The 16,552-nt window shown below is 38.8% G+C and overlaps 1 protein-coding gene across 2 annotated transcripts in view; it reads left to right on the top strand.

The window, feature by feature from the left end:
* The window catches only part of UST (uronyl 2-sulfotransferase), a 162,754-nt gene that overhangs the window by 57,717 nt on the left and 88,485 nt on the right, over positions 1 to 16,552 (top strand). For both annotated transcript variants that reach the window (XM_017822055.1, XM_017822053.1), the window contains exon 2: positions 4,682 to 4,725. In XM_017822055.1, coding sequence (XP_017677544.1) covers positions 4,682 to 4,725 — 44 coding nt within the window. The remainder of the gene's footprint in view (positions 1 to 4,681; positions 4,726 to 16,552) is intronic.

Below are 16,552 nucleotides of genomic sequence, written 5' to 3'. Positions count from 1 at the left end.
AGACTTTCATGCTATGACAGGAAAGCGGCACTAAGTACTCCTGTCCAGGAAAAAAAAATCTAGAATTGTCTTCCTGAGATTAGCAGACAAGAGCAATGATATCTTTATTAAAGCTTTATTAAAGGACTTGAGAGAAGTCATCCTGATGATTTAATGCCACAGGTTGCTTCAAGGCAATGGGCAAGATTACTAATGAGGAAAGATGACCTTCTCTTCTATCACTTTATCATTTCCACCACAGAAAGCCTCTTTTTGTCTTGTGCACTTAAGTGATGTCAAACACACACTGTGTGTGCCAGAGCATATAAAAACTGCATGATAATGTTCTCTATCTTAGATAAGCTTGTTGTGTTAATATGGTTAGAATAAACACTTGAGCTTATGGCCAGTGGCTTTGGTGCTTATGGCATCTATTCCCAAGTCCCTGATTTTTACTGTGCAACCCCTCCTACTGTGTCAGCTGTTAGTAGTTCATAGATTGGTTTTACTTTGGTATTTTTCCATTGTTACAATATTTAGAATGCTGAATTTTTCTTTTGTTTTTAAACTAACATAATCTGATATGTATTTTCTGAAGAATGGCCCCATGTGTGAAAGCAACACCCTGTCTTAAGTTCATAAAACTTGTAAATATCCAGCTCAGGAGTCATCATCTTTCCTACAGGTTTTTTTCAGAAATATTCTCACATACATGCATGTTTTGCATGATATTTCTGCATGCATTAAGTCTGCTGTAGTGTGGCCCCTGTTTTGCAGGCAGAGTGGAAACAAGCCCAGTTCTACGATATCGTGATCAGTGAGAGCACATGTTGAACTTCATGAGGTTAAGGAACTGGCCAGTGTACCTCACAGGCTGCTGCTGTACACCACTGCAGCTGGATTTGTCGATTTATTTTAATGTATTACTTAGGGTATGATATGAATCATAGAGCAAAAGGTTTCGCTTTTATTACTGAAAACAAATTCTCATTTAAAACTTGAACCCAAAAGATTTCAGTCTATTGAATTGATGTGGCGTGCTGTTGGCTCAGAGATTGACTCTGGTTCATATGCCTGAAGAGCAGAAGGAGGAGATCTGGCAGGAGACAGGAGCTAGCTTTGCACATGGAGTTTGGGGCAGTGTAAGGGCATGGGGACTGTCTGAAGCTTTCCCTCCTCTGCTCTTTGTTTGTAAGTTCTGACTAGGTTTCAAGTCAATACTTTTTATTTCCTTGTGTTTGTCTGGCAATTAGTTTCTGTCAGTTATTTGCTTCTGAATTTGAGCAAGCAACTACCATGAAAATGAACTTTATATAATGCCCCATAGTTTTACTATTGTCTTTTAAGTAGGTGTTATAGGTTAGAAATCCAAGGCGGGGGGAATTTTTCTTCCCCCTACCTCCATTCTAGGAAAGATGGAGTTTGAATGGAAAGGGGGGCGATTAGTTTTACAAAGGACCTAGCTGGCCAAGCTGCATTTCTACCGAATGGCCCATCGGTGGGGTGGGGGGGAGGGGTGTTTTGGGAGAATTGCTGGCCCTCCTCAGAAGGGAGAGGACAGATTGCTGTGTTTTCTCTCTGGAACGGAGACAGGGTTTGCGTGCATGCATTTGGAGAAAAAGCCTAGAGGCCGGTCTTTCTGGCTTTCTCGTCTTGGTCAGCCCTGACCACTGGCCTCGGCTAGCTTGCAAGCTATGTTTGTCTCCAGCCCGCACCTGCTGTGTTTTCATCGGAGAGCTTTTTGCTCACTGGGAGAAAAAAGGAGGAGCCTTGAAACACCGTCATCTGAGAACAACAGTGAGTTCCGTTAGGGTGGACTGCTTTCCTTTCCCACTTCTTCCATTGGGGGAAGGGTCTCCATTTTCTTTTCGGCTTCTCCCGCGATCCGAGTCCACCCCCCAGACCCCCTTCCCACACGGTGACTGCCAGAGCCTGACAGCGCCCCCTGCAGGCCAACACGGAGAACTGCAGGCTCTGCACCTCCAGCGACCCAACAGCGCCCCCTGCCGACCGTGATTAGAACTGTGCTAAAGGACAGAGAAGTATTCAGACCTTTTCTTTTGTTTGAATGGGACTTTTGGGTACAGGACTGTTGTCTAGCTGCTTTTGTGTTCTGTTACTGTTCTTGCCAACATATGTATATATATATATCTTTTAATAAAGGGTTGTTATTTCTTCTTTTTTTCCACACTTCCTCGTTTAGAGCCCCTTCATTTTGGATTTACAGTTGCTGAGAGAAAGGAGTTTGGTCTACCTCATAACTCAGCCTCTTTAGCAAAACATTCTACTCTCGTCAAACTGAGACAGTAGATACAGTAGTAACTAAAATGTGCTGTGAAAAAAACAACATTGTAAAACCAGAAATCAAACCCACAGGGACATTTTGATGTAATTTTAATGATTAAAAAAGGAAAATGCAGTCTGCATACTAAGAACATAGATTACGGATACAGAATGGTGAAATTGGTTAAGTTGTTTGCTCTTTAAAGTACCTAAAAAATGTTTCTGTAGTATAACTCTGACACTCGATGCTGCTCTATAAGATGCTGTCTAAACTATGACTGGTAATTCAAATCCTTCTCTACAGCAAAATTGGCTGTAATAGGTGATTGCTAAACATAGTTAATACATATGCAGTAATGTTCCTTTTTATATAAGTAAGCATAAACTGTATATTTTTGGGAGAGACAAGAAAAAATATATTATTATTACCATATACTGCTTAATATCAATTAGAAAACTCAAAGTTTTGCTACTCTTTCTAACAAGTTAGTAGTTTTCATATAATGTTTATGACATTTCTAATATCTTAACTTGTTTAGACAACACTATCACTTGTTTTATCATCAGTCAAAATAAAACAATTTTTCTGACACAAACTGTAAGAAATGCTTTTATTGACAGCAGTGTCAGTCTTTCCACTTGCCTAATTACAAAGAGGACAAAGTTGCTAGGAACTAGTAACAGCCTGATTCTACAGTAAAAGGTAAATGCTGAATGAGAAGTTTCTTTGCTCTCCTCCCAGATGTAACTGTGGGTTTTCCTGAAATGCTTATTTTCAAGTCCATCTCCCTGCCTGTGGAATAGCTACTGTAACAGAAAGCCATACACTACTCTGTTAGCAGTCTGGGAATTGAATTACTTCCCTGGCAATTAGAATTGTATCAGAGGAATGGATAAAGAATTTATCCTAAATGTAGGGAATCAGCCATATTATCTATGGCATTAAATTAAGCAACTGTGTTATTCAAAGGATGGGTATTTGTGTAAAATGTATAGAAAGATGAGTTTCTTGTGCTTCAGAAAATGATTCATGATTTCAGATTATCAAAAAGTTACTGTTCAGGCTTTTATAGCAGTACAAACTCTTCCAAGATCAAGGTATATACATCTGTAAAAGAAGAAGTTTGGGGTGTTCAGACTTATATTTAGATGAGTTGGAAGCCTTTTGACTGAAGTTTTCATGGTTTTATAACATATGCTGGAAAACCAGAGAAAAAATAATATGCAAAATACTTCTGAAACGTAGTCCCACCTTTTTGTTGTACATTAAAATTTGTCATACTCGCACATAAATGTCTCCTTCCTGCTTTCTGGATCCAGAAATCTCAGGGTTTTTTTCTGACATTCTGAAAAACAGTGTGACACAGCGTCTTTTTTGGCTAAATTCACAAAAGAAGAGCTCTTGTGTACTGAGTTATATTTTATTCTTACTAGCCTGTGTTACCCCAGAGGCAATTTCTGCTGCACCATCCAACACTTCAGGAATGGAGATACTCACATGTGACATTTGGATGTGTATTAGGCACCTGTAAAAATTATTGTCATACTCCATACTGATATAAGGTTAGGGCAGAGGTATTTTTGCTTTCTTTGGTAGGAAGATGTCTGAGAGGAGAGGCACATGTGGCTTAAGGGGAGCTTTAAGCCTTGCTGCAAGGTTTCATCATCTGCTGGGACATGTTGGGAAAGCTCCTGATTAATCCTTTGGGAGAAGGGTTCAGGAAGAACAGTTGCAGAGAAGACAGACTATGTGTATGTGGGAGAGTGTATTTTATATATTAATGTGTGTTTGCAAGGAATGGGTAAAAAGGCTGAAATTCTTGCCTTTTTTATTGTAGCTGACAACTCACTTGTTTAGAAGCTGCTTTTTTTTTCTGAAGCTTTTTATCTGAATAAAAAGAACATCTTGAAAAGGCAAGTGTCATTACATCAGAATGCAACTCCCATTCAATCAATACTGTTTGGGAACAAATGAGTAGCTTGGAGGTTGGGGAAAATACATGTTAGAAGAGAGATAAGTGAATGCTTGTCAACTCCATCAGACCAAAATTCGATAAAGGCCTTTGATACTTTATTATTTAAGAAATCTTTTTGAGGTTAGCTGAGCTCACTTGCTTAAAATGTGCAAGGATGCAGCTGACAGTGTTTGTCATGCAAACAGTTGAAAGTTGTGATTGATTAACTAAAGCTGCCTTGAGCAATTTTTTTTGCTAAAATGACAATGTGCATCTAATCTATTATTACAAATGTAGTCAAAACAAATTAATTTTGTCAATCAAAAATTAAAGCAGAGTGAATATATTTTCCTTGAATTATTTTACACCACAAAACCAATGGGATAGAGGTACACTGGTTCCATGAATTGACAAGTTTTGAATTGGATGGCTTTTGTTTATCTCCATCCTTCTTCTTTTTGTAGGAAATTCCACTTATTTGGATGACCACGGACCACCCCCTCAAAAGGTAAGCTGCTGTTATTTTGTCTTTGATTTCTCCCTGCTTTTTTGGCTTTTGTTTTTAACTCATTGTATGTTTGCTTGTGTGCCAGGCAACATTGCTGAGTTTACATCAACAGCATTTACCCTGTTCAATATTTTTCCTCAAGTGTTTTCGGGCATTTATAAATAACATGGGTTAAATCTCAGTGTGATTAAACTAATGGAATTTTTGTCATTGAGTCAAGGGGAGGCAGGATTTTAGTGGTTTTGTCTGTCAGCACATTTATACAAGGCACTGCATCTGGATCTAACAAGGCAGCTTTTAAACAAGTGAACATGGGCTCTGCTGCAGGTGCAATGCTTTGAAGCAGGTCCGTAGGATAAATTGAATGAATGTGAGTAATGAGCCCTTCTATAGGGATAGAGTTCACTGTTCCCATCATGTGTGATTGTGCAGCATAAACTTTTTGTTCCCATCATCATGGCACCTCGTGACATTTTTGGTTAGGAAGGGCATCATGATGGTTTCTTCAATAGGAGAAGAGTGGAAACAGGTATGTAGGGTCTCTTGGTTTGTTTTCCTTTCTTTTACCCTGATTTATTTTCTAAAAGACTATTTGATACTATATTGTGCCTGTCTTTCCAGATAAGGCTATTTTAAGTCCTTTTGTGTAGTACAGAAATGCACTATACATGAGAACAGATTATTTATTTCATTGATGCAGCCTACCATGGATGCTAGTGCAGCAGGTGGAAGTGACTAGTTAAAGATGGGGTGAATGCGAATAGCCGCTATCTCTGGTGGTAGTCCTCACTCAGCTCTGCTCAACTAACCATGAAATCACATCTTGAGCCACCAGGCCTTGAGCTGAAATGCTCAACCACATGTGTACATCGGTATGGTGAAACAGTTGGGTTTTGGTCAGCAGAAGGAGGGTAATGTGGAAAGCAATTCAACTTAGCTTAGTCATCAGTGAAAACAAGCAGCAGTCTGGGTTTCTTCACCTTTTTCTGTGAAGTTTGTGTGCAAATGAAATCTGTAATTTTCAGCTGGTATATGGGTATTTGTTACACTCTTAAAGTTCAGACAGCTCACTTAGAGGGATGATGTACATCTGATTTTTTTTCCTCTCAATGCAAATTACTCATTTTTTTGTCTACACTGTTACAAAAATGGATGTAGACAGAAGTAACAAAGTCAACCTGTTATGTTTATCGTTACTGACTGAGATTGGACGTGGGAATTCTAAGGCTAAATAAATGTTTCACACTTAAAATCTATTTTAAGGAATAGCACCTCTGGCTTTTGTGTATTTTTGTGTACCAGCTGCTTCTCTTGTCCAAGCATACAGCAGCCTGCAGGGAGTGAAGCGTTATGTTTGTCAGGTCTCCACGATTAACACTCAACTTGGAAAAGTAAAGCAATGTTTATTCCAGACCTATATTTTTTCATGCTTGCATTAGCATTCAGAAATGCCAAGCTGTTCCAGTAAAGAAAATGCTGTCATCTAGATAAGAGCTTTCAACCTTGAAAACTGTAGTCAAATTTTGGTACTTCGGGAATTTTGCTTTACCAATTAATGGTGGATGACATCCATACTCCAATGGGCAGTACCAGTTGGACAGATTTATCCAAGCCGGAAACTTTTCTGTTTGCATTATGGAAACATCTTTTGCCTATCTAAACATGTAATTTTGTGGTGTGATCACACAGCCTCATCCAACTGCAGCTCAGCTCTCTGTAGAAAGGCCAGCTGATTAGATACCTATGCAATTGATTGGTTTTGTAGGTACTCTTTGATTAGCTGCTTACAGTCAGGAAAGTTTGTGGGCTTCCTCTGTATTCATCCTCATTCCTGAAAGTCTGGTGATAAGCTCAGTGGAGTAACAGGCTATAGCATTGTGTAAGTTACAAGTATTTTGCTTTTTGATGTATTTGCTTGTGTTTTAAAAACATTGAAAGAAGATGGATCATTTTGATCATCCCTTGGACAAGCCTGCTTATTCCTGAGTGGGTGATTTTCATGTTTTGTTTTTCATTCTTCTAATCAAAACATGGGTGGGGATTGGTAAAAAGGGCCGATAATTCCTGGTATTTGCTTAAGGTCATGTTTTGAACAAAGATGCTCTTGCTTTGTAAATATCATCCATTGCATATTACAGTTATTGCCCTCTAACAGCTTCATCCCTGAACTGTGAATTCTGCAGATGCGAGTGAAACTAATAGTAAATTCACTGTAATTGTCATTGTCTTTCAAGTAGCCTCTACTCTTATGACTAGATAACTATCTACATTTAAACTAATAGATGGTTATAGATCTATGCATGCTTTAGCTCAACATATAAAAACACGTCAGAAGAAATTAATCCTAAATCCAGCATTTAAAATATTTTATGACAAAATGCTTAAAAACTAGAAGTGCAGATAATGAACAACAATTCATTGCCTGGTGTTGAAATGACTAGTAGCTAATATCGGCAGTGTGTAGTTAACTGCAGTGGAAGGCCAGCAACAGTTGATACACACTGGACCATAGCTGTTTTGCAGAGTACATTCCAGTGTTTTGTTAGAAATCATATTAGTTTTGGCTTTTTGTCATGGCTAGGTGCCAAAGCTTAGGATTTTTTTTAATAACATGTGGGGTTTTTTCCTAGTGTAAGAACTGAAAATAACAGAATAAGGAATTAGCATCATCACGTTTCAGGAGATCAGGGTACTTGTCTGTTTTTTTCAAATAAAGGTCGTTGCATTGGGCCTTTATGTAGTAAAAAAATGGAGTCTGCTCCCCCCTGAGGTGGTGATCAGAGAGAGTTTATTTCAAACTCTTTTTATCCCTTAAAACCATGTGACCTTGTAACCAATGAGATTATCGATTCCGGCACATGTCCCCTGGGCTTCCCTGCCCTGGGTGCCTCCCCTGCACCCTGGACACGCCTCCTACAAAAGGTGGCAACAGCAATTTTCTCAGTGCAAGCAGAGAATGAAAGCTTTGCTCACTTCTGTACATGAATATTGCTGATGTGGTTCTGGTTCTCCCTTGAAGGTCAGTTGAGCCTTCACTGAGTGCCTGCAGAGCTGTTCCTCTCACATATTCTTACTCCTCTTTTCTCTGGCTGCAATTACTTCTGCACAATAACTTTTTTTTCTTTCTTAAGTATGTTATCAGAAAGGTGTTTCTACCTTTCTACCAGTGTTGGCCCATGGTGGGTCTGTCTCAGAGCCAGCTGGCGTTGACTCTCTGGGACATGGGGGAAGCTTCTGGCAGGTTCTCACAGAAGCCACCCCGCTAGTCCTCTCCCCACTATCAGAACCTTGCCATGCAAGCCCAATACACTAGCATAGGCCACTCTTCTTTGTCCTTAGGCACCAAAGACCTCACAAGATTGACTAATTTTAGATTTTCATGAGTTCTCAGACAGATCTGTATATGCTTTCCTGAAGGTAGAGGCAACCTCCAGTAGCCCTAGCACACCTCTGGTGTTGCTGATGTTAGCATGTGACAGATAAAAAAGCAATAAAGTTGAGCCAAACAACCTTCTACACTGTCAGTGAAAATTGACTCTTCTTTCCGAGTTCAAATCTCTATCTCACTACCTCCTGGCTTTTTTTAATAAGCATCTGAAAATATGAATTTAAAGAGATAATTTGTTTATACTTTCTCTATAGATGTGTGTCTATGTGATGGCTATATATGATGCTAGCTTGGGTTTTAGAACACATGTGAAATTGATGTTTATTAGTGACTAATGGTGTTCACTTGACATATTTCATGTCTGAGCATTTCAGCGAATAAAGCAGGTGTACTTTGTTCCAGTATTTATGCCATTTCCTCATCAAATCTTCTCGAGGTTTTTATACTCTCTCCAAGAAGATGATGAAACTGGCTTTTGAGGAAAAATAATGCAAACTTTATCAAACCTACTGTTGTTATAGATTGGAATTTGGCAAGAGCATTAGGTTATGTCACTCTTTCAGCAGAGCTGATATATGTATGTGTAAGTGGGCTGTGCACATAGGTGACAGATAAATTACATTCAAGTAGTCTATTCTCCTTTTCTTGATCATTTTCCCTTGGGATACCTGTCATGGACCCAGTGTCTTTTGGCAGCTGTTTAGGTGTCAGCAGAGCCCTGTGCTTAGCACATATGTGACAGTGCTTCAAAGCTGTAAGTGAATAAAAAAATGGTTGGAGGTCAGATGAGGTCAAAATGCAAAGAAATAAAATGCATACGGAAATTTGATCTGATTTTATTGGTTTGAAGCTGGAAAGTGCATAAATAACACTTTTCACCATTCTTTCAGTTCTAACCTAGTACTTATGTGCTAGTTGTTCATGTTTTCTTTATGGAGCAAGGCTATCATAGAATAGTACAATCATTTAGATTGGAAAAGACCTCTGAGATCAAGTCCAACCATTGACATAGCACCACCATTGTCAAGCAGATTATTTTTTATTTGACTTTAAAACTTACTAAAAGTTGATTTCAGCTCTGCCTCCTTACACTGAGTTTTTATGTTCATCAAATTTATGTAATTTTTATTTTTTCCAAGTATTTTGATATCAATTAAAATAACAACCAGGAGCTGGGCATTTTTCTTTTAGTTTGCGGGTTTTGTTTTTTCCTTTTGGTTTTTGTTTTTGGGTTTGTTTTTAGTGGATATTTCCTTTTTCATTTGGACTCATGTTTTAGTTCTAGCCAGCCTTTATGAGAACACGATTTTAACCCTTTAGCCCCCTACAGTCTTAAGTGATTGATTTGTTAGGGATGAAGTGCTTGATTTAAAACAAACAAAAAACAATCAAAAAAACCCCACCCAAAACACTGAAAAGCAAGCAAGATTTGTTTCCTTTTAAGTACATGCCTACCAGGGATTTTAAGGCACGAATAGTAGTGTATGTGTTTTTTATACAGTTAAAATTCTCTGTTTAGCTTTTCTTAAAAAATTGGTGGATAATCTTTGAAGCAGTCCATCCAGGACAGGGTGGGAAAGATTTCAGTGATTTAAAAAAATCTGTCCTACTTAGAAAATGATGAGTTGAGATGATCATCCAGTGTGCAAATTTTCAGCTATTAAAAATAGTCAGAATTTAGTAGTGCTAAAATAGAGTAAGTAACTTCCTATGTTTACCAGACTCACTATCTGGCTGATAAAATATTGAGAGAATTCACTAAGTGCCTTAACCACAAAGATCCCCTTACGGTTTGAAGCACTGTTTTACAGTATAACTCAGCTTTTGAGCCTAGTACACTCAGTAAAATACTATGATTTAAAAAAAACCATAAAATATTTCTCCACTTCCCTCAGTTTATTAGAAGCAGTGGGCCATGATTTAAACCCAGCCGTCAACCAAGTGTGTAGCAACACAGTGGCCCACTCATGCCCCATCACATGTAACAGTGACTTGGGGAGACAGATGCCATCACTCCGAATGTGCCCTCCTTCCTCCTCCTCCTCCCCTGCTTTATATACTGACCATGATGTCATATGGCATGTGTCAGTTGGGGTCAGCTGCCCTGGCTGTGTCTTTTCCCAACTTCCCATACACCCTCAGTCCTCTTGGAAAGTAGAAAAGGCCTTTGCTCTGTGTAAGCACTGCTCAGCAATAACAAAACCATCACTATATTATCAACAATGGGCTCAGCACAAATCCAAAACACAGCCCCATACTAGCCACTGTGAAGAAAATTAACTCTACGCCAGTCGAAACCAGCACATAGTGCAAAATAGTTGTAGAAGTATTGGGAATAATTATTTTGTGTTCTTTTAAAATTGTGTTCTCCTTTCTTCTAAACGGCAGTATCTCAATGAAAGAAAACTCTGATTTTTCCAGAAGATTTTGCCATTGTTGTTCATAATTGTTTGTAATCCTGCTGAAGCTGCAGGGGGAGAATGATATAGCAGACTAGTATTATGGAGATCTGTCCAAAAGCTAGAATTGAATCTGTGCTATTAAGTGTGAATTGGGTCAAAAATATTTGAATAGTACAGGAGCACTAATTTGTTTGTTTTGTTCATATTAATTTATTGCTCAAGAATCTTAAGGACAAAAAATCACTTTATTCTGTGATTTACCGAAACAGAGAAGATGATTTCTTACTTTTTAATACTTCTTCAGTTTATAGTATATCAGAAATATGTTGAAATGGAGAGGCTGACTGAAAGTAAATGGACAGTACAAAGAGGCTTGGGAAATTACAACCAGATTGCCTGTCACAAGAAGATAAATCTATGAGGGATGCTGTGCATGCTGATGTCCTGCAAAAATTTAAACAGTAGTGAACTGGCTTTTTATTAAGCCTCTCAATTTTGAAAGACTTTGGGACACAACAGGGATGCAGGTTTTGTGAACAACAGTAGCCTGCAGTTTTCATCCATCTAATTTCAAAGATGCTTAGAAAGTATTTTGTCTTTTGGTTGGTACTTTAATTTTCAGGCTGTGTGCATAATAAATGTAAATTTTGCTTGAGTCTGGCATTCACACAACATCCTACCTACTATTACACAAAACAGAAAGATTCTAAAGATTCTAATTCTAATTTTGCAATCTGTAGGTTTTGTCCTATGTCACCTACCATAGCTAAAAAACTACCTAAATCGTTTCTGAAGCTAGGAAAACTCTGTGCTTTCACTGAAATTTAGAACACAATCCATTCTGATTTGATCTTTGTTAACCTGCAGATAATCTGTGCCGATTATTTCAAAGTATGCGACGAATATCTCTTAGATTACAGTTTTAAATTTCCAGCTCTCCAATACATTCCCATCTTCTTTCCATTCTTTCCATGACAGGAAGGTATTTATAAACAAGCATAGCATAGAAGGAGGTCATGGCTACTCAGTCATGGCTACCTTCATTATCTTTTTATTAGGAAATGCTGGATTATAACACTAAAGTCCAATTACAGCTGGGTCTGGATGACCTAGACCTTCAGTGGAAAAAACAAAAGTCTGGCATTCTGCATAGGGATAGCATAACAGAGTATCTTTTGAAAGTGACAATTGATTTGGTTAATCTTGCTAAGCCTTGTGACTCAGTTGAGTAACACTCATGGTTTTATCAGGAGTCTTTTATTTGTTGATGGCATTCTTAAATTCTGAATTGAAAGGGGTTTTTTTCTAGATGTGATGTTTGAAGGGAAAAAAAGTCTGAAACCTGGGATGCTGTGGAGACTTGCAAAACTGAAAAAACCCGCCAACCACCAAGTAAGAATTCTGGTATTATTTTGAAAGCCTCATGATTTTGAAGGTGAACTGGTAGATTCTGGAAGTTTTGTACTTAGGCTTTACAAAAGTATAAGATTTAGTATAGGAAACGGTGAATAGCAGTGAAGTGCTCTAATAAGGGCCATGAGCTTTAATCAGAAATGTGATTGTGGACATGCCTACACGTGGTCAAAAGTAGAGCCAAAATATCAGGCAAAGAGGACAGGGTGTTGTGACTGGACTGAAGGGGTCTGTGTGAGAGTGATGGTAATTCAAGTGAAAGAGGAATTTGGGCAAGTAATGCAAGGGCAGGGCACTGCAGTTATGTGAAAAGGTAATTCTCAGGACAGCACCCACAGACTCTGTTGTCCTGAGGGAGTGTGGAGGCCTTTGTGGCTGGCACTATTAGGAATTTTGAGTGGATACAGGGAGAAGCTCCTTCCACTGGAATGGCAAGGAGTTATGCCTTGGTCATCAGGAATGAGGTTTGGTTTGCCTGAGCAAGTCAGCCAGAAGAGTGAAATGGGAGCACTTGACACTAGGTCTCCTCCATTATTGCCTCTGAGGTGTCATCTCCAACACCACAGGATCCACTTGTGACTCAAGATGTGGATTGTGGTCTGTCAGGATAGGTATTCTGGGCCTTTGAGTCATTTTGGATGACACAGTGATTTCTGCTCTGTTCTGGTTCTGCTGTAAGAGTTGACCAGCAGCACGCTGTCCCTCTTGTAGGTACTTCTTGGTGTTGTTCCTTCCAGGTTGTGACATCTTGTCATGAACTAGATTTGAATCTGTTACCTGTAGGAGCTGTGATGGAAATTCAGTCTCTTTGAGTTCCTCTGAGCATGCAAAGCGAGAGCACCTCAGAGCTAGCTCATCTATAACAAGCATGTGGGTTACAGTTCAGCAGAACTGGCCTGTTTTACAAATTAAAGTCCAGTTATGGCTATAAACAACCTTTATTTCATACTGCAGTTGACTTACAAAGTGTCTGCTTAAAGTGCATTGGAAAAGACAAGCATGCTGAAAACATTAAAATGAAATGTGGAGCTACAGAAAGAGGGCCTTAAGTAAGGGGCAAGAGGGCAAACTGAAATGCATCATGACAGATCCTTGGCAATAGTGAAACCGTGAGTTGCTGCACTAATGAGTTGCCTAATAGTCAAACACAATACGTACAAAAGGGTTAAACCTTAATGTGAAGAAAGACAAGTGCATACAGAGAAATACATTATTCAGTCTACCACTCACCACATTCAAATCAAATATTATTGGCTCACAGGGTGAATTCATGAATATTGCATTGGAAGGATAGAGACTGCCGTAAGGTACTGAGGTTACTTAAGGGATCACCAGTGCTGTGAAGTATTATAAAAAGTTTTAAAACTAGGCTTAGTATTTTGCAAATATCCAATATAAAGATGTGCATTGGATGTGATAGGATTTACTACTTAAACAGAGAATAACTGTGCCAGTGTATTCTGAGCGTATCAGAGCATACAAAACCCTGGGCTCTGGAGGAAAAACAGCAGTTTTAAACTTTACAGTTCCAAGCTACATATAGCATGAGACTGCTTCTTTGGAGTTAAAATCGGTCTTGCACAAATTCTGCAGCTTACAGGTTTTCTGATATTACATGGAAAACCTTCCAGTGGAAAATGCGGTAATTAATGTGACACTAAAATTCTTAACCTACCTGAACTCATGCTAGTTCCCTCAACTAATACCAGTATCAGTGAACTACGTCCTTAAATAATTTATCTCCTTTATCTTCTTATGAGATAAAGTGCATACCAGAAAGATAACTTCTACAATCTGATTAATTTGAGAAGTAAGAAATAAATATGCTGCTTTTCATAAAAAAACTAATGAGGGCCTTCCAGTTCTTTTTGTGCTGTAATCTGCATGCACTCATGTAGGGTAAAGAAGAAAAAGAGTGATAGCTCTATGTTATGCATGCCTGTCTGTACTAGTGATAGCCCCATATACTTTGATTCTTCTAAATTTCCATCCTGAGATGTACTAAAAAGAGATGTCTGCAGGACACAAACGATAACTGTTCGGTTCTCATTGGCACCAGGGAGACAAGATACAGCACTATATCTAATTTTGGTCCCAAAAGAAGTGAACAAGTTGCAAACTGCGGAGGAAAGCAGGAAGAATGAAGAAGGGGTTGAAAAGCACGCTATCTTAAGAAAGGGTGAAAGGAAAAGATTTGATTAATATGCAGGTGATGGTTGTACCCCATCCGCAAGTAATTATCCATTTGGTAGGGTGATTCCCTCTCACCTACTTCATCCCTGAGAGGAACCAGAGCTGAGCTGCCATTGTTTAAGTGAAGCAAGTGTTGCTGAGTGATGAAAGCCAGGAGTCCCACTCACACCTCCAGAGGCTGCCTAACATCAGTGAGCACCTGAAACGGCTAAGTAAACAGAGCATCTGCTCTCTACCAACTTGTTTGACTCTTTGTATATATGTGCTGATTTTGAATATTGCTGAAACTTCACATACCTGAAATAAACTTGGTTCTGCACTCTCTGTGGTGGGGAGTCTTGTGCAGCAGATTGCAGGAGCAGAGGTTTTGTTCTGCTTCAAGCTGCTGTTGTAGGCAAGTGATGCAGGTGTAAAGTATAAAAGGAGCAAACCCAATTGTGTTCATAGGATGCAGCCAAAGCTTTGAAAACTGCATCTTTGACCTTTTCTTTGTAAATTCCCCAGGTTCTTGTTGATATTATTGTAGTTTCTATAGCCAGAGTATCTTGTAATAGAACCTGATCTAAGACTTAGAGGAGAAACTTTACTATGCTTTGAACTGAACTCTTTTTAGATTTGTAAGTGTACAGGGCTTCTTCACAGAAAAATTACTGGAAGTTTTGATTTTGGCTCTACAGATCTGTTTCTTAAGACATGTCAGGGACCATAAGCTTTAGCAGACACTTCATAGTAATGCTTTTCTTTAGTCTTAATAAATTTGAGTACTGTCTGCAACCAAGTTGCCTTTTTCTGCTTGTGCTCCATGCTTATGTTTTCAATTTATTTTGGTACTTAGGGATGTTGAATTGTTAGAGAACACATTTTAACTTAGTCTTCCAAATATGTCATCTGTCCAACAGATGAGATGCATTGTTTGTGGCAGAGGGGAGCAAAGTCATTCTTTTTCAATTAAATTAGTGGATTAATAAAAATGCAACAGAATAATCTTCTGTTTCTTCTTCTGCCTTATTTTCAATGCTCCGCTGCATTTAAATTTTGAAAACAAAGCAACTTCACCCTTACCTTTTCTTACAGTTTCTAGTGTATTTTCAGTGACCCATAGAGAAGACCATGCTGTCTGGTCTGCTTTAGAGTTGGTTAATTCCAAAAGCTTGTCTCTGTCTAGCATCATTACACTCTGCAGGTGAATCTTTATGTAACTGGATCTGTGTGCTTTAGCTGAGGAAGAAGGAGGTTAGCTAGTAATTTATTTTGTTTTCTCCCTTGTTCATTGTTCAGTCATGTTTTCTGCTGACATACTTTTGTGTTAGCAAGTCTTCACTGTAATTGCTTTAAAAGTAAGTTGATACTTGTTTGGAATGAAATTTTGTGCAGCAGTTCCTGACCTTGGGTTTGGCACAGGTAATCTTTTAGTGGACTTTGAATTTGCCTTTAAGTAGGCCATGGCAGGCGTGTGACGGACCTCAGTTAAAAAGAGGCATCCAGTGTGTCTAAGATCTCAAAGCTGATGACTGAACTATCTGACCTATCTTCATGAAACCCACAATATGAGAGCAGGTGTTCTCTGGAAAAGGTAGAAGATGAGCTAAAAATGAAATGCATAGTGGTTAACAAAACTCTGGAATTTGTTAGTACAGCAAGTTATGTAAGAAATTCTTCATGCAGCAAGCAAGAATGTGACTTCTAACATGCCATATGTAATCTTTGAGGACACTAGAGAAGGAGGAGAGATACTGGAGAGAAATGACTGCTGACAGCTCTCAGATTTGTAGGTACCTAATGAGTATCATCCTCCCCTCGTGAGTAGAATGTGCCATTGCTTTGACCCATTAATCCATTCTTTAAAATTTTTATGATTTTGTCTCAGTTGGACAGGAAAAAAAATGAAGAGGTTGCACTGAGAGGGTGTGATGCTATATAAAGATGTGTGACATCAGCAAATGTTTAATTGTTTACACAGTCTTACCAATTTTGTATGTGTTGGTTGGCCTCATTCACCTGATAAACATGGAGTGCTGTCTGACTACAGGTTAGTGTCTGCTCAGAAAGGAGAAACCATTTCTGGCGTCCACTTCTGGTCCTTCTCATATGTAAGGACAGGGGTCACTTGCTTCCAGAAGCTGTGAAGATAATGGATTGCTTTCTGGGAACACATCTCTTTGACATGAATAATTCATCTGAGCAAACTGTATGTGGACTGGGAAATTTTTGGCAAATGGGCAAAATTATACTGGATTTGGCTCAGTAAAGGTGGAATATTTTAGGCCTTTGGGTGGATCCCTAGATTGTTGACACTGCAAGTAATGTTATCCAGCCTAATTTTTTTAAATGATGCAAAGGTTTACCTGGAGACAAATCCACCACTGAAGATGGAAGCCTGGGCTTTTGTCATGCTATCTGTTAAATGGCTCCCTTCCTGAGACTGGCAGAC

Source organism: Lepidothrix coronata, unplaced genomic scaffold, assembly GCF_001604755.1.
Source record: "Lepidothrix coronata isolate B3197 unplaced genomic scaffold, Lepidothrix_coronata-1.0 Scaffold94, whole genome shotgun sequence".
NCBI lineage: Eukaryota > Metazoa > Chordata > Aves > Passeriformes > Pipridae > Lepidothrix > Lepidothrix coronata.
This window is presented reverse-complemented; position numbering and strand designations above follow the sequence as displayed.